Below are 24,839 nucleotides of genomic sequence, written 5' to 3' on the forward strand. Positions count from 1 at the left end.
GCGAAGACATTACGTTCTTTGTTATAAATTATGTCCTCTCTTTTCTCGAGAATGTCAAGTAGGCTTTACAAAGTATATTGTATTTGAGAAAAGATCCTAGACCTGCATTTGATTCTTTCCCTTAGAAGATTGTGAATACAAAATATCCGCATGCCTTTGATCTTGATCAAGACCCTTCTTCCAAATCTTATGATGACCGTCTTCAAACTGATGAGCCTCAAGAGATCAAGAATAATTCTACAGCTTCTGTATATATTCCTATACCTTGTAAAATTACATATAGATACAAGCCTCTAATTTTACCTCCTATATCCCATGCTTTCCCTAAAAATCATTACCTATATCTACCAAGATTTTATGGTGAATGTGACAACATCACTGCTGAGAGACATGTACTGAATTTTGAGTCTTTTCTTGACCTTTTTGAAGTAGATGAAGAGGATGTCAGTATTAGGCTTTTTGCTCTTTCTTTGCAAGGCAAAGTCAAGAGTTTGTTCAAAACCCTGTGTGATGTGAGCATCTCAGATGTCCAGCAGTTTGTCAAAGTTTTGCTCAACAAGTGGGTGGTTAGACAAAACCCTTTATTGATTCTAGAAGAGTATAACTAGCTGAAAAGATAGCGAAGGGAGTACAATAGTTTTCTGCTAGGTTTAACCAAGTCTATTTTTCGATGCTTGCTAGTATAAGGCCTCCTCTAGGATCCACTCTCTTGCACTACCCACATTCCTTTGATCCAGAAATGGAGTTTCAGCTGAGAGAAAGGAACCTTGCAACACTTGAAGAGATGCAAAATAGTGTAGTATATGTAGAGGCTAATCTGCTGACCAAAAGGGAAAAGTTGAAGGAAGAAAAGATGAAGAACCTAGATCCAGAGGAATCGACATCTTTAGAGGTAAAGCTGGACATTTTGGAAAGTGCAGTGGAAGAGATGATGCAAAAGATCACCACAAGGAATGAGTAAGATGTTCAAGACCATGGCTCGCTAATTAAAGAAAAACAAGTGGTTGATCCAAAACATTTACTTTCTTATCGTAGTTGTCATAGATTTGATAATGATTGTTTTATAGATCATCTTGGAGAAGAGAGATCCATTGATCTGACATGTATGTTTGATGATGTGTTTTATACTGATGATTTACCTATTTTGATTAGTATGATGATGATTATGTTCTCAAAACAGAAGCTAGTCTTGCAGACAAATCAACAGCTGGTTTGTGGAAGGAGGAAGTTCACTTTCAGTAGGTCGAATACAATGATCAGCCATTTCATATCAGCTATGGAAGTGAGGAGGAAAGTGCTGAAAATTTTGAAGTAAATGAAGGATCTTTGCCTCTTTGTTTTACTTCATTTCAGTTCATCAGAGACAACTTTCGTGCAACCAGAAATCAACTGTCGATAAGTTTTGATTTGGACCATCTAGAGGGCAATGAAATCCTTGTTCAAGGCTTCTCATATCTATATTTGCAGCCCCCGAATGCCATTGAATGCCAGGTTGCGGATGAAAACTTGGAAGCTGGAACATGTGATCAAATGATGCAAGATGACTCTGTACTATTATGTTTTGAATCATTTCAGATTTTGAAGGGAAATTTCCATAGTATATCTTCAATAAAGGATGAGCAACCTATAGAAAATTATGCAATCTCATTGGAACCAATAGAAAATGGGTTGCAACATTCTTTTCAAGTTTTTCACAATCCAATAGCTGATGTGTTGGATGATATCTGCACTCAAAGTCCTTGTCCATTAGTTAACTGTGAGCTTGAAAAAAGTATTGATACAAACTTCTCCAGCAACTAGTTTCTTTGTCATTTCAGCAGGAGTCTCGTCACAAAGCTCGGATGAAAGTTTGCATTCATGGTATGAGGAGAAGCAAAGTATTCCATTGGATGAGCTAAGTCCCATTGCTCATGAATTTCAAGATCCTCATGCAGTATTTTTGGAGTCAGATAGAGAATACATATTATTTAATCTGGGAAAATTTTGATCTGTTTACAAGTTTTCATGGGAGTTTCATTTCAGTAGTTCTCTCTTCTTGCTCATAAACAAGCACTTGTGGAGAATTCAAACAATAGCCAAAATTCTTACTTGGTTGCATTGGTTGTTTCATTTCACTTGATCAGGTGATGAATGGAACAAATAGAGTAGGTTTTATTGAATAAGCTCAATTTTGAGCATCTTTTCCAATTTGTCAGTTGTGTTTTGGTATTGAGTCAGCTTTTAGTTGAGTAAAATTCAATTTGTGTCTTTGAGTCATCAGTATTCAGTCATGTATTTTAGATTGAGTTTTTTTTACTCCATGCCCAATGGATAAGGCTACTTTGTCTATGGTGTTCTTGGCACCTCTAAGGAGCTACCATCCCCAATGGAGCCGATGTTAGTGTTAGTCTTCGCAACCCTCCACCAGTGATCAAATATGCTCTTATAAAGTGGTCTTGGGGTGTCAAAGTCAATTTTTTGTCATTTCAGTAAGTCTTCATGTAAATTTGGTCACTAGGTATTAGGTCTAAGATTGTTTTCAGTCCTTCCAAGGTTTTCCAAGTATTGGTCCATGTCACCATTCGGCTGAGTGTACCATCATTCAAAGAGTTGTCAAAATTATTTCATGTTCCAATGGGTCATTTTACACCTTGTTTGTGCTTCAGTTGTGCTTAGGTAAGGCTCATTTCCCTCTCCCAGGGTTTTCAAGGTAATTTTTCTTCGATGGTCAAATCATCAATAAAACTTGTATCCTGATGCTCATACACCTTCCCATATCCTTAATATACTTTCCTAAATACTTCCCATCATTGATAGCCCTCAAATTCATCATTTTCCCACAAACCCTAGCCTATTGCTACAATTTGACACTTTTCTAGGTTAGGCCTGTGTTTTGCCGGTTTGGACCACTTCTCCTCACTCAATCCTTGAAATTCCACACTCCCCTACTTCCCAAAATTTTCTCAGGAATTTAGAATCCCCTCACCCCCTTCATTTCCCTTTATTTCTACAAATCCCATGTTCCACATATCGGGATAGTTTTTATTCAAATGATGTTTCTGAGAAGGAAAAGATGTATTTCACAAAAGTGAGAGAGGATTTTTGTTGTCATAGACCCAAGAAGAAAAACCTCCTTTAGTTTTTACGCATGTCTCATGGTTTGGGAGAAATGTCCAAACAATCATTTTCCATAGGAGAGTTGCTTCACTTCTGGAGTGACCTTGGGCAAATCAAGATTTCTCCTAGATGGAATGTCCAAAATACTTTTTTGATGGTCCAAATGATAACGAGACATGGCGAGCTTTCCAATGAGCTATCATGAGCTCAATTTGAAGTTGAGGAATACCTCCAAAAGTTGACTGAAATAGCACTCTGAATTTTGGCAGCCTCATTCTGCACGTTTTGACTAGTCTGGGGAGATTGATCTTTTGGTAATGTAAATGAGCTCAAAATTGAAAAATTAAAAATGTTTTGGAAATCACACAGGACGAGATTTCTAACGAGCTATCCCACGCCTAATTTGGACACCAGGAAGGCAGTAAAAGTTTGGATTGAAGTGGAGCTGCGCATTTAGGAGGTGGCGCTCCGCGTTGGGAGGTTTGAACAATGCAAAATTATACTACACTGTGCGTTGAGAGGTGGAGCTATGCGTCTGTAGTTGGCACTACGCGTTGAGCAGCAAAGACAAAAAGGCCTCCAAACTTCATAAAAGCTTCCAAAGAACCCTCTCATATCTCAAACAAGTAAGTGCACTCCCTCTACCTCATCATTGAAGTTGTAGTTGAAGTGTTTGAAGCAATTTACCTTGACAAATGTCAAACCCTAGTTTCTCCCTCAATGACATTCTAGAAACCCTAATCCCCTCTATTTTTCCCACCACCTATCACTAAACCCAAAACCCCTTCCCTACATCACTCCATAACATCTATAACCCCTCATCCTTCATCCCACAACTTATATTTCAAAAAGCGCCCAAACCCCTCTCCCTCACTTTCATAATTCATATCCTTCCCTTCATTTTCTAGCCTACCAAAATACCTCACAAGGTAATCTCCCATTCCCTCACTCCTAAATCACTCTTACACATTCCCTTCACCCCTTTTCTTGGAGTGTACAACCTCAAACCTTGCAAACATGGACAGGGAAGACCGAGACTATGAGGAGGAGGAAAACACAGGCAGTGACAGTTCGACAGATAGACCTTGGCATCATAGAAAACTACACAAGGGAGGAAGAATTATTAGGGAAGAGCCATCAAGCCTCAGAAAATTGCATGCCTCTCAGTCAACTATCACTTGTTTCAGACATCTACGGTGCTATGAGTTCTATGAGCAGGTAGAGAAAGTTGAACACCATCCTGAGCTCACCACACTCTTTGTAGCCAATCTTCGGGAAGCCAGGGTGACTTTTTCTGGGGTGGCATTCATAGGCTCACCGTCCATTATTGCAGATGAAACCAGAATTCCAAATGCATGGGAGAAATGGTACAAGGCACAGGACCTGGATGAACATTATTATGATCCTTATATCAAACCCAAGTACATAAATGAGGCAAAAAGACTTTTTCCTTTCAGATTCCTTGAGGACAAGTATGCCCCCATGATGAAAATCATCATGAAATATTTTACTTGTGAGGGCAGATTTTCTAGGTTGTACACCTATCACATCAGGCCTCTCATGCATTTTACCAGGGTGAGGATGTTAAACCTCCCTTATTTCTTGTTTAGGAATATTGAGAAGATGGCCCATTTTGTGTAGAAAAAGCCATACCCTCAGCAGATGAGCAGTCTCTATCATTATTCCCTGATCAAGATGATTATGCTTCATCATCTTAGCCTCCTCAACATCTCTTGGGAGACATTTATTGCTCATGACATCTTCAGGGGTCCTCAAATTCCTCCACCAGTGTCTCAAGAATCAAGGGGACCTTCTAGCAGTGCTCAGGTGAAAACAGATGAGAAGGCCAAAGAGACTAGAGCTACTGAGGTGCCCGGGACCTACATGACATATCAAAGGGGCACAAGGAGATTGTTTGCAGCTGATAGGCAAGTGTTTGCTCCATAAGATGTGGAAGAGGCCTTGCCATATTCATTAATGCATAGGCAAATGCTTGCTCCATAGGATGCGGAAGGGGCTTTGCCTTCTTCATCAGCACAATAGGTACAGGTGCAAAAACTACACAAATGGAAGGAAAATATGCCGAAGGAAAGTTTTGATGATGAGGAGAAAGAGAGAGACTTTGATTTGATAGAGCATGATGATCCGAAGCAGCATTATACTCGTCATGGCATGGAAATAATTGACTTAGAGGCTCAGGATGAAGAAACAATAAAGGACATCATCATACAAGAAAAGGAGGCTCAAGTCCAAGCATTGATGGACAATTTGGAGAGAGCCAAGTATGTCATCACATATTTGGAACAAGAGAACAAGTAGTTGAGTGACAAGTAGGTCTTAATGGAGCTGGAACTTCTCAAGGTAAAATGACAAAGTGACAAGGAGGCACCGGTCACTTTGTCTCCTATTGAAAAGGAAATTGAGGACGATAGAGAGACCTGGCTTGAGGTAGTTGATTTGCCCCTAGAGAAGCTTTTGCAAAAGGCCAATAGGGACAATCAGATGATCATCCACATAGCCTACCATTACAGGACTCAAACAAAATTTTCAACATGAGGGTAAAAACGATGAAAGCTAGGCTAAGGCGGGCTATAGAGGGCAAAAAAGAGGAGGATAGGCTTAGGTTGCTTGCTGAAGTTTCCTTGGCTCATCAAGATGCTTGATGGTTGTGTTTCTCACCAATTTTGGTTACGTTTGGAGGAGATTTTGCTTTTTGAAAATTTTGAAAATTACACACAGAAAATCTAGCTCAGGCACTGCGCTTTTCCTAGGGAATCCAATGGAAAAATGGCTTACATTTTTTATTCAAAAAGTCAAAAAACAACCTAAAAGTGACCTTTCTCCCACTTTTTGGACACATAGAAGCAGTCTTGGGAGAATCCACTTTTGTGGGGTCAAATGAGCTTCAAATGAAGAAATTCTAGGTGTTTCGGAAAGTAGACTTGAAGGGCTTTCCAGTGAGCTACCATGAGCTCAATTGGGATGCCGGGAAGGATTCCAAAAAGGACTTGAAATTAGCGCTGCATGTTGGGCTAGTGGCGCTACGTGTAGGGCAAATTTTGTGCAAGATGGCTATTTTTCTATGTTTTGACTGTGATCTTGGATTTTCACTCATGGAGGATGTTTTACTGATGTAAATGATGACTTGGCTTGTAAATATGATGGATAATTAGTAGTAGAGGGTGGATTCATTAGATTAAAATTAATTTTGAGCACAAATGAATCAATTTCCTCAGTTTAGGCAAGTTGTTAAGATGTCTATATTCCTATTTCTTGCATAGTGTTGGTTAGATTAGCTCCTCATCTTAGGGTTTCGACCCTTGAGGATGGGAGGAGGCTAAAAAAATGCCTATATCTTCTTCGTCTTTCTCATTGTAAAGGGTTGGACTCAGCTAGATGCTTATGCCTTGATTGCACATCATTTTGTAACAGTTTAGCAGGAGATTAATAAAAATTGCGGCTATTTCTTTGGGATCCATGTGGTATGGATTTTAGTTCAGTTTCTTCTCTTATGATCATATGTTAATGTGTTTTGTGTACTTCATTAATAATTTCATTTCTTCTAAGTGAATGTTTTCAAGTTGATATGAAGAATTCATAACATCACTCCTCTACTTTGGGGAAATATTCACCATTATATGTTTTCTACAGTTTAGAAAGGATCCATGGTAATCACATGCTCTTCCCAGCTTCTGACCAGCCCTTAAACATATCACCCATCAAGCCCTAGAGTGCTAAACCTTATGCCTACCTTTCCCTATTGAACACCCTTCAATTTTGACCTAATTCCCTAGCCCTAACAGTCTGGCTCCTCCTGATCCAGCAAAACCACTTCAAAAATCAAATCACTTGTGCTACTATACCTAGCCTAATATCCTTTTCCTAATCTAGTCATGTTGGCTGAGATCCTAATAGAGAGAGCCCTCTCCTGGCCTAGTAGGGCTAGCTACTTAGCTAAGCGTGGTTTCTGGTTACCCTGGCATTGCCTTCCTTTAGCCTGAGGTCCAATCCAGGTAATAACAATATCCTCCCTTGTGTGTTAAATGTTGTAAACTTAAGCTGAGGAAGGCTAGGTTTAATACCCTGCTTTGTGGGTTAAATTATTCAAAATCTAAGTTGAGGAAAGCTAGGTGATATATAATATGAAAAGCAAAGGTGTTTTTAAATAAATTAATAAAATAAATAACTTGGGGGGTGGAGCACCAAGAGAGAGGAGATGCTTGCCAAATCCGATGAGGAATGGGATAGAGATGAATCTTTCATGATAAGCTTCTAGATGTGATTCTAGATAATCTTGGATGGTATGGATATCCATTGAATGGATGGGAGATAAAGATCGATCAGACAATGCCTAGGAAAATGCAAAAATGAAAAATGGAAAAATCCATAAAGCGCGATGCCACTAATGGTAACTAGATCATGGAAGAGGGTATTAAATACCTAGTGCATCGATCTATTGAGGACAGTTGATCCTTGGCATGATCTTAGTTTCGGGGGGAATAAAAGGTGATTCATGGCTAGGTGGTGGTGCTCCTCCCTCCAAGTGAGGTTTTATTTGGTGTCAGATGTGTGGAATGTTTAGTATGATAATTCTTACTCTCTCTCTCTCTATTATAGTTACACATTGTTATGTGAATATTTTCTTAAGTTTCTTTGCTATGGGAATGTTGCGTGAATTACTTATGCTTATGTGTTAATAGATTTAATGGTATTTTCCTCTATTCTAATGAGATTCATTAGCATGGTATGGGTTTTATATTAATCCTTACTTATTATGAAGTTAAATCATTTAGCTGACATACGCTGATGCTTGACTTCTTATACCTATATTTATTTCCTATAGTTAGAATGGTTAAATCATTCAGCTTGAGAGTATAAAAGTTTTGTTGTCGATGTCTATGGAAATAATTGTATGCATGTAACTTTTTGGTAATGAAATAGTCCTTGAATCTAAACTTGGAGCTTATTAAAGGTGCTCAAGGAAAATAGAGTGTCTCTAACTTATGGTATATTATTTATAGATTAAGACTTTGGTGCATGCGAACAATTATGGAGTAATGTTGTTAGTTGTATAATGATGTAGTATTGGTTATGCCCCACATGAGCTATATCAATAATCTTCTTCATAAGCATATTAGATGCAATAGACCCAAAGAAATATCTTATTACGTGTTAGTGAGGGTGTTGTCAAAGCGTTTAATGGTTGTATGTCTTTTTCATTCCAAATGTAAAGGGTTAAATTGAATTATAAACTCTGACAACTAGTTCAAAATGTTCTGACATTGGTATTGGTTGGGGAATAGTGTAGGTATTTTCGCATGTGCATGATAGACAAGACAAAAGTCATTTTGCATGCCCATGCTAGCAGAATTAGATGTAAGAAAGGTTCTTTCATTGTTGCATGAAGACACAAAAGATATTCTAAGGGTTGCATGTCAAGAGAGCATGTGATTTTACACAAGGGTATTTGACACTCTACCTTGATATTTCATTGTAGTTATGATTATTGGTTCACTAAATTCGTGATGGCTATGAACTCTTAACTCTAACTAAGACAAAAATTTTAAATTTATGGGGTCTAAAGGTTGTTTTTCCTAGGTAGGTTAAAGAGGTTTGTTACAAATGGTATCAGAGGCATGGGTACTATAACATGTTAATACTGTATTGATTTCTTGTCATTAAAGAAAACGAGGATTCCGTAAGGTTAAATCCAAATGTTAGCATGGTTTATTGAGGAATCATTAACATATGCATGATAATTTAATTGGATCAAGCGATTAAATTTAATGCATTAAGGGAAGATGTTGAATTTTACCCATCCCGATTGTGTATCAAAGCATGATTTCTTGATAGACCGTATGGTGTCAAAATTTTTGTATTAAGTCAATGTGAAAAGAAGTCGCAAAAGACTTCCATCAATCTCGAATTGCTATCAACGCCTACCTTTAAGGATGATATTTTTTGGTATATATATATATAGGCATGGCAAGGAGAAACAACTACCATCAACGAACAAGAAGAAGAAGCATAAAGAGAAAAGAAGTTCCCGCCCGGTTTGCAAAATATAAAAGAATCTCATCTAATTAGAAAAAAAAATTGTCTACCATTAAGTGAGAAAACATGATGTACTATAATATCATCTCACACGACTCCTTGTTTAGATTAAGGGGCAATGTTTACTACATGTGGTTGATCTTCACTTATGGCAATGTGTTGGTCCTATATGTGGGTAGTTGAGGCCCTTAATGGGCCAATCAGCTATAGTGGATTGGTTAACTCACCTGCCTACACCCGTGGTGAATGAAGCTTAAACCTTGTGTGCTAACTTCTCTCTCTACAACTGGGCTCCTCCATAATACCGAAATGCTGAGATAAAATCCGATTTGTGCATAATGCAAGCTGGGTATGGGGATGTATAAAAAAAAAATATCTCCATAGAATAAATAAAACCGAAAAAATTACCATCAAGTTATTTTTCCAGTTAAAATCATGGATTTGTTGTGCGTTAAAATTAAGGTTTGAAGTCATTAATGTAAAATATTACTTGTTTGACTTTCGACATAAAATGTTTATGTTCTAATTCGAACATGGAATTTCTGTCGAGAATTAGAAATGATTGAAAGCGCTGGGAAGTGTGAAAAAAATATGGAGGTATAGAATATAATTGGTTCATAAAAAGAATACAAAACATGGCATATGTCAATGTTTGAGATGTAATTTCTACAATTCAATAAAAAAATAAAAAAATAGAATAGATAACAGTGGTATTAGAGTTAGAATCAAATGTGGTTTTCATTAATGCATCAATTCAATAGTTGTATCATGATCCAAACACCTAATTAACCCACGCATGGTCCAATAGGTATGGGTTATGGATAACCATAGATATAGATATTGCATTAATTCAAAACACAAAAAAAAATCTGGAATCACCCTAAGATTGCTATTTCCTTTTGGGTAAGTCACCTCTCTGTCCACCGAATTATCAGTTGTTCTTATCACTTGTGTGCTTTCCATTGATGATGGTCACCTGCTAGCTCCCTAAAAAGTGAGAATGCTAGATCTTAATATGGATTAGGGATAAGTTTTTTGATTATTTGTAATGGTGCCTTTCAGGTTGTTTTATTAAAGAGTTGGAGATATGTGAGTTGGTCATATTGCTTTCACTCCTCATGCATTGCTCGAGGAGAGTAGACATGCAACTTGACATGTGACATTCTTTCCTTGTGGCTTGGTGCAGGATGAGTTAGTCCTCCTCTTCGGGGAAAGGTTTATTCCCATGCATCGTGGGAAAGGTAGTGTTTTTTTTTGCTCGATTAAGATAAGCCTTGCCAACATGGAGGCAGTGGTATCTATTTGATTTTTTAGGAGAATGTAATAGTAAAAGATGCAGGCCTTCGAGTCATGCCAGCAATCTAATTAAGTAAAAGATATTGTAAAACCAACGCTAATACTATAAATATCTCACTACTAAAAGCTCGCCCTCCCTACCTTGTGAACTACCGATCGATTAAAAGTATCACTAGAAAGGCACTAGGCTGCTATTCCTTTATGCAAATTATAAAGTGCCAAACGATTGTATCCCTTCCAGATCATAAAAATGCTCTCACTAAGAACCCATGCAACCACCTTTTCTGAAGAATAAAATAAGAGGGATAAGGGTTATCCCGATTTCCATGTACCAACGTAAAATATGGAAAATATGAGCTGTGGTAATGAGCTGAATAGAGGTAATGAGCTATATATATATATATATATATATATATATATATATAATTAACTCTACTAATATATTATATATTATTATATTAGGAGGTGACTCAGAGATGGGAATTGACGGATTCTATTAGGTGTCTCAAACCCAAAGGCAGAAGCACACACACTGTCTCAGGAATTACAGGAGCAACGTGACTAGGTATATATATATATATATATATATATATATATATATATATATATAGATTATGTTAGAAATTAATGGAGAATAGGTTACGTAGTTATGATTTGCTCTTTATTTGACATTCAGTTCCTATTAATTAGGAATCTGTTTTTGCCTATGTATCTATTTAATTCCTGATGATTAATGAATAAGGCTGAAGCGAATGCATTTGCCGGTGGGAGCTCCTGGTGATCTGCACCTGTGAGCTCCCGTGTGTTTGTCTAAACTTCTGTCTTCTGCATTTCTTATCATGGTATCAGAGCTTGCTAAGTGGACCTGTGATTTATAGAGATATGAGGACGTGAGGTTCCGTGGAGGATTGCTGCGGTTGCGTGTTGAGAAGCGATCTGCATGAAGAGAGCTGGAATGCAGTGTGAATCTGCTGTGAGCCTTTGCTGCTTGGTCGAAGAGGCTAGTTGCTGAACGTTGTCAAGACACGAGAAGGGAGCCCACACGTTTTGGCTGTGCGGATAAGAAAGGAGGAGTGCAGCAACAACGAAGTCCGACTCGTGGCTCCAGAATTTGGCGTTTTGAAGGGTGAAGGCGGCGTTGACAGAAAGCGCAAGTGATCTCTTGCGTGTGATTTCTTGTGTGAGGGCAGAGAAGCTGCATTTTATTGCTGGTGGGCAGGCTATGGTATTTCGTGCGGTGAGCGGAGGCAGAGCAAGAATTGGTGTTACGCCCTCCAGTGGATTGATTTCTGTGGATCGATTGTTGCGGCCTTTGGTGCCTTGGAGTGTTGGCACGTTGGGCCAGAACCGATCTATTTTTTTAATTGTGGGACGTATCCATTATACGTGAATCCATAAGAGCAGCTTTCCGGCTTGTGTTTGGTGCGTTCCGCTGTAGAGTTTCTATATCTCCACCAAAGTTTCTGCATCAGGCGAAGGTCACTAGTGTCAAGGAGACTTTGTCTGCTAAACACACAGGAAAACAGATTTTTTTTCAATAGGCTGCAGTCAGATTTTTTTTTTTTATTCATAATTTGTATTTCACAACTGTTGTAATTCAACCATATTCAATTTGTTGTGATAATCGAGAGTTGTTCGTTTTTTAAGTTGCCGGGGTAGCCTGTTTTTTTTTTCAAGATGAATTCTCAGATGAAAGATTATTTAAATGAAAGCAGCAAATTGGATGGTTCCAAATACATAAATTGGAAATTTAAGCTTCAGACTTTGCTTGAAGGTCAGAATACCTACAGCATTGTCATCGGTGATGGAGGTAAGCCAACTGTTGCAAATGGTGGAACGAATGCAACAACTCAAGAATGGGAGAAAAGGGAGCTGAAGGCAAAGGTCCTACTAAAATTGTCAGTTAAAGATTGCATCATCCCTCATATTCGGGATTCCAAGATAGCGAATGAGATCTGGACAACTCTCAAAGACATGTATGAAATCAAGAACACCAGCTAAACCTTGTTCCTCAGGAAGAAGATCCTCTCAATCAAGATGGAGGAGAATGAGTATGTTTCGTCATTCTTATCTCGGATAAAGGAAGTTAAAGATAAACTATCTGATATCGGTCAAACCGTGGCAAATGATGATCTGGTGACAATCACCATGAATGGTATGACAGATGACTATCAGATGTTTATAACTGGATTGAATGCAAGGGAAAAGCGTCCAAGTTTTGAAGAGCTTACTGGAATTTTGCTACATGAAGAGGAAAGGAGGTCGTCTCTCAAGCCTCAAGATCCAGATCTTGCATTGATAACAAAGTTCAAGCCAAAAGGGAGAGCGATGGCTGATCAGAGGAGGGGCAACACATCAAAAATGACACCACAAGGTATGACCTTGTATAGAAATGACTCTTCTCCTGAATGTTTTTATTGTGGTAAGATAGGCCATATTGCTAAATTTTGTCGCAAGAAGAAGGAAAATCAAGAGAGGTACAATCAGAAAAGGCATGCAGGTCATTTGGCAGATGCAGATGCAGATACATACCCAGATCAGAATCTAGATGTTAGACTATTTATGGCCGAGGGTGACACTGCTACTGAGGAGGATGAATCAGATATTTGGATCGTGGATTCTGGAGCCTCCTCGCATATGTCAGGTAAAAAGCAATGGTTTAGAAATTTTAAAGAATCCAACTCTGGAGTAAAAGTCTATCTTGGAGATAATAGTGGGTACGAGATCAAGGGACATGGAGATGTCCTTGTTACTCTGCTTGATGGTAAGATCAGGAATATATCTGATGTGTGGTATGTCCCTGGCATTAAGAAGAACCTGATTTCTGTGTCCAAGATTACAGATCAGGACCTCAAGGTAGAATTTTTTAAATCTTATTGCATTATTAAAGATTTGTTGGATCAGATGAAGCCCATTGCTACAGGTATTCGCATAGGAGGACTCTACAAGTTGGATGTGAAAAGTACGCCTCAGCAAGCCTTGATGACGTCAAATAAGTCTGCTGAAAATCTGCGGCATCGTGGTCCTCGGAGAACTCTACTTGACTGGACAACTAGGATGAAAATAGCGTTGGGTGCAGTCCGTGGTTTGACCTTCATTCACCACTCGTGTAAATCTCCCAAGCTGGCCCATGGGAATATCAAGTCTTCCAATGTTTTGTTAGATAAGAGTGGAAATGCTTGTATCTCAGACTTTGGTCTTGCTGTGCTTATTAGTCCTGCATCTGCTGCATCAAGAGCTGCGGGATACAGGGCTCCAGAACAGGCCAAGACAAGAAAGATATCTCAGAAAGCAGATGTATATAGTTTTGGAGTGCTACTCCTGGAGATTCTTACTGGGAAAGCCCCTGTTCAGCTACACGCATCTGATGAAAGCATAGATCTTCCCAAGTGGGTACAATCTGTTGTGAGGGAAGAATGGACAACCGAGGTATTTGATCTAGAACTCATGAGGTACAAGAACATCGAGGAGGAAATGGTGGGCATGCTTCAAATCGCAATGGTCTGTGTGTCCGTGCCCCTTGAGCAATGCCCAAAGATGAGTCATGTTGTGAAGATGATTGAAGAAATAAGAGGAGAACAATCGCCTATGCATGAATCCTTCGATTCGCTATCTCAATCTCCTTCGATGTCCAAGGACACAGGAACTACAATTCACCAAGCCACTAGGAAGACTGAAGTTTGATTTGTTTAGGGACACTTTAGGTGTGTTTAAAAATCCCTTTCTCCATTAAGGGGGGATGTTAGAAATTAATGGAGAATAGGTTACGTAGTTATGATTTGCTCTTTATTTGACATTCAGTTCCTATTAATTAGGAATCTGTTTTTGCCTATGTATCTATTTAATTCCTGATGATTAATGAATAAGGCTGAAGGGAATGCATTTGCCGGGGGGAGCTCCTGGTGATCTGCACCTGTGAGCTCCCGTGTGTTTGTCTAAACTTCCGTCTTCTGCATTTCTTATCAGTTTCCAACGAGCTCCATTCTAATCAGCTCTTGAATTGGTGTTAATTGCACGAATCAATCATGAGACATGCACTGCATTAATGATTCCAATAACTTATAGTTTGACCATAGGTTCATGTCTTGGACCTCCAAAGAGAGTAAATAAATAATGTAATTGAATTAATGATATGGATGCTGATTTTTCTGTTTAACACTTGAATTGCACTGACATTGGTTTGTGGAGATTTTAACTGCCGGTAACTGGGTTTCATATTTTAAGTTTTCGTAACTGGTTTCATGGGTTTGGTATACAAGATAACATGGGTAAGTATTTTTTTTTTGAAATTTTACATGCTATTTGAGAAACTCAAGCACTCACCCTTATTGCCACATGCTCTTTTCGATTAATGTGTTGTCATTTTACTCAAACTTAGTGTAAAACATGAATGCCCTATCATCGTCACAGGTTATAATGAGGGATTTTCGGAATTTTACATGGTATTTATTGGTGCAGTGAATGCTGAATCCATTGATATCTAACTATCTTGATGTCCTAGACCTATTAACTAACAATGGAATTTCCAGCATTCGGCATAAATTGCTTCCATCGTTTGTACTTCAAACGTCTTGGTCTTGCAGAGATTTCAGTGTTAGAAGGATTTTTGGGCATCTTTCCAATAGGAAAGTATAAAGCCATATTTTGAGGTATGAACCCCATCAATTAGTAAATATGAAATTTGGGGAGGTCTTTTGTTATTAGAACTTGTAAAAACTGAAAATTACTGTGAGGTGGTGCAGTGTTTGGTAGTTTTTAAGGGAAGAGTAATGGCGTGTTAGGTCTAAATTTGACTTTTTATTGCATCGTTCACTTGCCTTGGTTTATTGGTAATTTTGCTTGCCTCATATGCCTTCCTTGTTAAAGTTAGTGTGTTGTCTGTAATAACTTTAATTCTTTAATGTTGGCCTCTCCATAGTTAGAAGATTCATAGAGACAATAATGGAATGATGCTCGGGGTTGGCTGATTTTTATGTCACTCGAGCAAAGAAATCGTGATCCAAAATGAACAACCATGCTCACTCTTAGATTAAATTACCCGTTGAGCTATGCTAGTTAAATACGATGGGTTATCACGTACTATCCCTTAGGCCAAATGGGATCTTATAGACTCCTCGGTTGTAGTATCATGGGGTAACTTCTTGGTTACAGTTTGGTTAGATTATATTTCAATATACCTAACGATTTAAATTGTAATTTCTAACAAGAATTTTGTTGTAAAATGATCTGCAACATTTTGAGTTGGAACATGGTTATATGATTTTTTTTAGTATACCTATTATTTTATTTTCTACCATTGGATCAGCATCCCAAACCATGACATGAACTGGTTGATGAACCTGGTGGAAAATTATATTGGAATTGATTGTTCCAATAAGTAAGAGACTTAAATGGTCAATGGTACAATTGTGGTATAAATGCATGGCTAAATAAAATCACCTAACCCTAGAAAAGAAGATTAGAGAATAAACAAAACCATGGTTGTATCATTGTTGTAATGTTGTGTAATGATACATATACCCATGCATTGTCATGAACTGTATGTTCTATTGTCTGGCTGAGTGGTCATTTAGATAAAAACGTTTTAAAAAGGATCATGCTTAATATGTATGCATAGTAATGAGTCATATGAATTTTCCATGTAAGCACTTCCTAATAAATTTTGGTATTGATGAAAGAAAGTAAAATTAATTGTTCAACAATCATAAAAATGTTGGTTAACCAATCACTAGTAAGGGGGAATATGTTCTGTAGAAGAAAAGAGCGTGATTGGCCTAATGATTATATTGGTAAAGTAATGTGAAGTTTGCATTGTGATTGATTGTATGTTTTGTTGCTTGGATGTTGGGCATAGTTGTGATTTGTAGAATCAATGTTATGCTGCTACTAATGCTTACAAATATGCATAGCATGTGGAAATTTGGTTCTTCCCACATGCAGGGGATTTGAGTTCCTCGAACTATATTGAAGTTATATATTGATAAGATACATGTTTGGGATGATATATGCCAATAGTAAATAGGCAAACTATGCATGACTATGTTAGGAGTCATGCTGGTCAAAGAAATTGAAGGTTATTAATCTTACTGACAGGAAAAATCTTATAACCAAAAATGTTATAGCATGAAATAGGTAGCAAATGCCTTAAAAGTAATGTTGTTTGATTTTGTTAAAATTAACAACAAGTATTGCATATGGGTGGAAGATATCATTACTTGAGTGGCATACATACATATGTTGCCTTCATGAATGCAAGAATCACAATTCTCATAAAACTAGAGTAGGATTCTGAGATTAAACTATGGGCATCATGCTATAAAAACAACTTATAAACGATATAATTGCTATGAAATTATTATAGCAAGGTAAAGGATGGTGAGAGCATGTTATAGTATAAAGTCTATATAACTGTACAAATTGTAGTCACATTAATCCTTTGATTAATGCATTTGCTTACAATGTGACTTGCTCTTTGGTTGGAAGAAAGTATGATTGAGGGGAAACATAACCTTAACAGATTTCGAGGACATATGCATTTTTTTGATGGATATGAATAATAGAACCTATAAGTATCCTTGAGTGCAAAACCATAGTAATTGATGAAGTAACAAAATTGTTATGGACCACGAGGTCTATTAAATGATCTGTAACAAATCTTTTTAAATAGATTGATGTCATAATTGGTGCCAAGCAATTTCAAGAGGATCTCTTATTGGATTTCATTGATGAGGTGTCTCAAAAACATAGGGAAATGTTGCGTGATTGAAAAAAGAATTCATAAAATAGATAACTCATATTTTGGTAAAGGGTGATTTAATGTTAAGGATGAGCTAACATGTAAATACTGTAAGATCATAAACACTTATGACTACAGGGAGTGTATGATTGAAAGTAGTAAAAACTTTCATGCATAACTACACTGAATTATACATGGCCAACATGTTATTGAGGCATAAAAAGGGAAAAAGTAAAACATATGAGGTGAATTAATGATCTGATGAATATTAAACTTCAACAACTATGAGTTAATAGTTTGCTTTAGAACATTAAGCAGAAGGTACGATTAAGATGAAAATATGCATGAATCCAATAATATGCGAATGATATTGTGACCACATGACATCTGCAATTCATTTACACATGACATAAAAACTTTCTTAATTGTATAGTTGAACCCTAATAAATGAATGTTGGTATGATACTAACATAGTGGAAAAATATGTGGATAAATTTTATGTCATGCAGGTGATACCATGAGGATGGTATTATAGGTTGTACCACAGCTGGACTATGTACAGTAGTACATATGGGACCGTATGACTACATATGCTACAAGGTTGAAAAATGAAATGTGTATTGGTGTGTATAACATACCTTATGTGCAAGTATGCAGTAGTCATTGGATGGATGTCTGGCCAGGTAAACAAACTTGGAGGTTACCCAGAAGAAGGAAAGTAAGTTTGGTATAAGTAACTATGGTTAATTGCAGTTTGGCATACATACAATTACGATGAATATATGTATATGAATATATATTGTGATGTGAAATAATTTGTTATGACCTTGCAGGCATATTAATGTGGAAAATATGCTAACTGATGTATTGTATGCAGAGAGACTACAAGAAGCAGGTGTTCGACAAGAACACAAAGGCTTGAAAGAATGCAAGCAGAGAACATGCATTCTTTAGATAAAATAAATGATAAGCAATAGCTGCTTTAATAATATTAAGTAACAGATTATGATATTTATCATAGTTAAGCTTTTGCATCTATAAATTCTGACAAATGGTTTGAAAAAATGTTATAGGTAGCTATGAAAGGAGAGCACTCCTTCAGATAGATGTAGCTATGGAAGGAGATGCACTGGGAGCACTCCTTGTGATAGATGTACATCGGAAAAATTGCATCAGATGGTAGAGCCATGAGAACTGTTAATTTAGAAACTAGCTACCTATGAATGAGGACATGATGCAGTGATACACCGAGGATGGTGTAAAATTTAACGAGGGGAGTATGTAACACCCCTCCCTTGTGTACTACATTTTTGTAAACCTAAGCTAAGTTAAAGCTAGGTGAGATATCCTCCCTTGTGTGTTGAATGTTGTAAACCTTAGCTGAGGAAAGCTAGGCTTGATACCCTCCTTTGTGGGTTAAATCATTCAAAACCTAAGCTGAGGAAATCTAGGTGATATGTAATATGAAATTAAAATGTGTTCTTAAATAAATTAATAAAATAAATCACTTGGAGGGTGGATCACCAAGGGAGAGGAGATGCTTTCCAAATCCCATGAGGAATAGGATAGAGATGAATCTTTCATGATAAGCTTCTAGATAAGTTTGGATGGATTGGATATCCATCAGATGGATGGGAGATAAAGATCCATTGAACATAAAAGATTTGTGAGAGATAAAGGCAAGATTTTATGTGGAAAAGCATTGTGGGAGATAAATACAAGATTTTCTGGATAAGACCTAGTAAAATGGAAAAATCCATAAAGTGGGATGCCGCTAATGGTAACTAAATCATGAAAGAGGGTATTAAAACCTAGTGCATCGATCAATTGAGGACAGTTGATCCTTGGCAATATCTTCGGCTCAGGGGGCAATCAGAGGTGATTCATGACTGGGTGGTGGTGCTCCTCCCTCCAGGTAAGGTTTTAGTTGGTGCCATATGTGTGGAATTTTTAATATGATGATTCTTACTCTCTCTCTCTATTATAGTTGCACGTTGTTATGTCAATATTTTCTTATGTTTCTTCACTATGGGAATGTTGCGTGAATTACTTATGCTTATGTGTTAACATATTTAATGGTATTTTTGTCTATTCTAATGAGATTCATTAGCATGGTATGGGTTTTATATTAATCCTTACTTATTATGAAGTTAAATCATTTAGCTGATATACGCTGATGCTTGATTTCTTATCTCTGTATTTATTTCCTATAGTTGGAATGGTTAAATCATTCAGCTCGAGAGGATAAAAGTTGTGTTGTTGATGTCTATGGAAATACTTGTATGCATGTAACATTTTAGTAATGAAATAGTCATTGAATCTAAACTTGGACCTTATTAGAGGTACTCAAGGAGAATAGAGTGTCTCTAACTTATGGGATATTATTTATAGATTAAGACTTTGGTGCATGTGAACAATTATGGAGTAATGTTGTTAGCTATATAATGATGTAGTATTGGTTATCCCTTGCATGAGATATATCAATAATCTTCTTTATAATCATATTAGATGTAATAGACCCAAAGCAATATCTTATTACGAATTGGCGAGGGGGTTGTCAAAGAGTTTAATGGTTGTATGTCTTTTTCCTTCTAAATGTAAAGGGTTAAATTGAATTATAAACTCTAACAACTGCTTCAAAATGTTCTCACCGTGGTATTGGTTGGGGAACAATGTCGGTATTTTCGCATGTGCATGATAGAGAAGACAAAAGTAGCTTTGCATGCCCATGCTATCAAAAGTAGATGTAAGACAAGGTTCTTTCATTGTTGCATGAAGACATTAAAGATATTGTAAGGGTTGCATGTCAAGAGAGTATGTGATTTTACACCAGGGTATCTGACTCTCTACCTTGATCTTTCATTGTAGTTATAATTTTTGGTTCACTAAATTCGTGACGGCTATGAACTCTTAACTGTAACTAAGACAAAAATTTTAAATTTATGGGGTCTAAAGGTTGTTTTTCCTGGGTAGGTTAAAGAGGTTCATTACACTTGTCCACAAAAAGGGGGACTAAAAGTGTAACATTCACTGGATCAATGACCCATCTCACATAAGCACTATTGACCTAGGTAGTTGGATACAATGCATTAAAACCTTAAAGCAAACTTTTAGTAACATCAATTTCTCTCATGTGCACTAGGAATTCAACTCTATAGTAGATGAACTATAGAGAAAGGGATTGTTGATAGATCTAGAATCCTTTCACTTCTATCACTGGAAGTCTGGCATTATACAGGAGGAAGGTGTTTTTCAAATCGGATAAGAAGTATATGAGATTAATCACATCTTATAAACTGTAGCAGGACCGGTAGGAATTTTATCATAGTACATATGTAGCTAATGAGATAAAACTAGTTCCTATCAATATAATATCAGGATTATAGGAATTAGTCAATAGCATAAAGTTATTCTGAAGTAAATTTCTCATGAGGCTAATGTTACTTTTCCTCTAATGTATTTTGACTCATGCAAATTCTAAACATGTACTGATTTATTGTTGTTAATGAGATCCCAATGTTTTTTTATTTTTTTGAAAAAAAATAAAATCATGAGTTCATAGGTGCATCATTCAATGCAGTGCTTTGGTTTAGGGCTGCATACATTTCCTCATTTTTTAGTGACTTAAGAGATCTAGTTGGTGTGAAATAATGGGGAACATTCTCTGCTTCATCATATAGTACAACACAAAATTATACAGAACTCCACTCACAGACTTGAGGTACATGACAATGCCACTTGGGAGTTTTATGGTGTGTTTATGTTGATTGTAGATATTAGTTATTTAACATGGAAAGATTTCCATGGTGTGTTATGTTGATTGTAAATACTAGTTATTTAATAAATCCATGGAAGTATGTTTAAGGATTCTCACCCATAGATATAACCAGTTATGATAATAACCTATGAATAGATGACATGCATAAAGATAATATAAGCCATAGGTATTTATTTAAAAATAGGTAATGTTCTTGTGCACATAAGTAATAACTAGTGACTTAGCTTTGTTTAAAAAAAAAAATATATGTGCATGCATAATTAATAACTCTTAAAATAGTTTCTTGGAAACTTCCATGGTCCTTCATTGCATGAAAATAAGTTAAATATATTAATTTATTAAAAATATTAGTTGTGAAGTTCTTGGAAAGTTTTTATGAATCTTCGTGGAAAATAATTAAACTATCCCACTTTCCTTGAAAAAATGTTACATGGGAAACTGACACAACCAAAGAATAACTATTTTCCTACATCTCTGGAGAAGAAACATGTATTTACATACTCAATGATTAGTTGATTGCAGTAAATATATTTATGGATAGATGACTATATTTATTGTGAAAAAGAATAAGAATCTTTATGCATAGAGATATTAACTGTTATATTAACTTCATTTTGGAAAGAGTATGTATTTCTTTAGATGAAAAGAATAGCTAATGATGGTAGAATTCTAGAGAAAGAAATATGTGTCACATATATTAAATAAGGGCTCCTATGATAATCTCTTGCATACACGAAGAATAATCATTATGTTATAGAGATATGTCCTTTGATGGATAAAAGAATTATTGAGCTATATTTCTTTAGAAAATGTATGTGATTATTTTTATGCTATCATAACTATTATGCTAGTTTCTTTTGGAATAATATCATGAATATGCATGCAAGATTTGTATTATCTTTCACTTAGAAAAAATATACATTTGTATGTAGGAAATGATAGCGTGTTGTGTTAGCTTATATTGTAAAAGAATCTTTTGGAAAGTGTATGCATTTGCATGCATAGAAACAACATTCAGTATGTTACCTTTGTTTATGTATTTGCATGCACCAAAAGTAATAATTGACTGGCTAATTATTTTGATAAATTTTATGTAATTCACATCCACGAAGATCATAATTAATGTGTTAGCTTCCTTTAAAGGAATGTCCAGACAATTGTAATGGCCTGTCTTGCAAGAATATGTTCTTGTGTGAAGAGAATAATAATTAATGTGCTATTTATTCTTAACATGATTTGATGGTTGTATGCTTATAATTAAGTGTTATGCAATGTTGTTAAAGGAAGCATGTTATGATATTTCATTTACATTTCATGTATGAAAATGAATAAATTGTGAATAATCCCTAATAGTGATTGATTATTGGCGGGTTAATACTTTATGTAATCATAATATCAAAGAAAGTTGATGAAAAAAATGGTAGGAAAGGATCGCGATATGTGCAAAATATAGATCATGTTTAACATTATGGTAGGTAAAAAACTAATGGTCCACGCAGATGAGTGTGAGTTGTAGAGTGGTCCATTAATGGAACATTTGGCCATAACATTATAAAGATCGAATATTTGTGGGTAAATGATATCATGAGGGTTGTAATAGCTTTTAGCCAGATATGTTGTATTTAAATCATATTTCCACGTAAAATTTTATGACAATGGTTAATGGATGGACTCCCTTATAAGCCATTGAGTGAGCGGTGAAAACCGTCAATGTTTAATAATAAAATTAAACATTTGCTGGTTTTCATCGTACAGGGTTTCCAATCTATATCAGTGTATAATGATATGGTTTTGTATTGTGCTAATTTTATGGTGTAGAATCCTTTCATGAGTTGACCTTTATAATATCAAGTATGTGATTAATGAATCTAGTTAAAAGAATTATGAAAATGATGCAAGGTTATATCAGAAAGGTTACATTAATATGCTACAACAATAGTTGTTAATGATTATGTAACTTACTATTCATTTACTAAGGTTACTTGATGTAATGATGATAATTCTATCTAATGGTTAGTAAGAAATCTCGAATAGTAATCTGGACAGTTACTCATGGGTAAATATCGTAAAAACAATTTCCATGTTAGGTCCCTATAATACTAGTGATTCCCCCATTACTATTGTCATTGTGTCCTTTATTGTTATTGTTGTGCCCCTATTTCCCCCATATTGTTATTATTGTGCCCCATAGAAGCCCACTATTGTTATTTTTGTGCCCTTATATTATTATTGTTAGGTAAGCTTTGGTTATATTGTGACCCCTTAGACTCTTATATATAGAAAGGAGGTTTTGTCTTTTGTATCATCCATGAATTTTTCGTTTGTGTAATGTAAAGGAGGTTGCCCCAAAGAAGAGGCTGAATTCTAAGGCGTTTATCTCTCTTTTCTATCTTATTGTGAGTTGGTTTCATAAAATTTGGTATCAGAACTTGGATTGTAGGGTTTCACTGCTCGAAATAGGTCATCGTGGCAATTTCACTATAACTTTTTTTTGCAATGTTTCAGAAGAGAAAAAACAAAACCCCGTTTGAGCCGAAATCTCTTTGAACCTCGGGTCTGAATTTGAGATATTTTCTCGCTATATTTTTGGTGATATGATCGAAGGAAGTTAGGGTTTTTGTAGGATCCCAAATTATATATGAAACATGTGACTTGGGGAAAAGCGTAATAATTTTGTTTCTGAGCATGAGATTGAAATTTTGTAAGACGTTACAGAAAGAGGACGGACTGTAGTTTTCTTTGTACTAGTTTCAGATCCTAAGGTCAAAAATAGTGACACATGGGACTTCATACAATCTCCCTCTACTGAATCAGTCTATAATCAGGTCATGGTGGGAAATTTTGCATAACTCTTCATTGGAAAATCCAATCTTGATCAGACTTGTGGGGTTAGAAAGAGTGCTCAGAGGGTTACGATTGAAAGAAATTTAAGACCTTGGAGATCCAAAATTACAGAGATACATCAGATTCAATATTGAGCTCCTACAAAGTGAAAAAGGGTGTGCAGTTTTTTAAATTTTTGCATATGTTTGTTTTGAAAAATTAGATTAAAGTAATTCAAAGGGCATAGTGAAGCATTATTATCATTAATTGATGCCCCAAAGAAAGAAAACGGAAACACCTAGTAATCAACTTGAAATCTCTAACATGACTCATGAAGAAGAGGAAGAAATACAACATGATATATCAAAATTATGACACCAAGTGCAACACTTTTCACTCGCACAAAAAGTAACAAAAGCTAAGATGGATGGTTTAAAGAAAGACATAGAAGCTAAGATGTATGGCGTGGAAGCTAAGCTGGATGGTTTAAATAAAGGCGTGGAAGCTGAGATGGAGGGTTTAAAGAAAAGCGTAGAAGCTAAGATGGATGCCGTGGAAGCTAAGATGGATGGCATGGAAGGTAAGATGGATGACATGGAAGCTAAGATGGATGATTTAAAGAAAGGCGTGAAAGCTAAAATGGAATATTTGAAGACAATTTTGACAAAGTTTCTACAAGAAATGCTTACTAAAGGCAAAAGGGTAGTAAAGGAAACTCATGGTGAGAACTTGAAATAAATGGTAATCATGATTTCATAGACTCTAATGTTTGATCGAAGTACCACCATGTTCCAAAGATCGATATGAAGAAGTTTGATGGCAAGGATCCCATAACATGGATACTACAGACGAAGCAATTTTTCGATCTCCATAATGTGCAAAAAAACACAGAAAAGGTACACATTGCAACTTTATATTTGGAACCAAATTAGTTTGTATGGTATCGATGACTTTGCTCTCTTAAACAAATTGTCACTTGGGCTATTTTTATGGATGAAATGATAGCACATTATGAGGATACAAAAATCAACACTTCTTTTAGCCAATTGATAAATA

General features: G+C 36.2%; 1 protein-coding gene across 1 annotated transcript; it reads left to right on the forward strand.

Moving 5' to 3' along the window:
- The first annotated feature begins 12,483 nt into the window (after positions 1-12,483).
- Positions 12,484-14,130, forward strand: LOC149148722 (putative leucine-rich repeat receptor-like protein kinase At1g68400). The gene is made up of 3 exons (XM_089442260.1): positions 12,484-12,820; positions 13,091-13,233; positions 13,351-14,130. Exons 1-3 carry the CDS (start codon positions 12,484-12,486, stop codon positions 14,128-14,130), a joined length of 1,260 nt encoding a protein of 419 aa, XP_089298386.1.
- Positions 14,131-24,839: the final 10,709 nt, after the last annotated feature.

The sequence above is a fragment of the Pinus tabuliformis genome, chromosome 9 (assembly GCF_031772625.1).
Source record: "Pinus tabuliformis cultivar Carrire ecotype Pingquan chromosome 9, CPIR1, whole genome shotgun sequence".
In the NCBI taxonomy this organism is placed as follows: Eukaryota; Viridiplantae; Streptophyta; class Pinopsida; order Pinales; family Pinaceae; genus Pinus; species Pinus tabuliformis.

Coding starts and splice junctions, on each gene's coding strand:
- LOC149148722 (XM_089442260.1), top strand. CDS start 12,484: ATGGAGGAGAATGAGTATGTTTCGTCATTCTTATCTCGGATAAAGGAA. Junction 12,821..13,090: donor ATCAAAAATGACACCACAAG/GTATGACCTTGT, acceptor CGCATATGTCAG/GTAAAAAGCAATGGTTTAGA. Junction 13,234..13,350: donor AGATCAGGAATATATCTGAT/GTGTGGTATGTC, acceptor TTGTTGGATCAG/ATGAAGCCCATTGCTACAGG.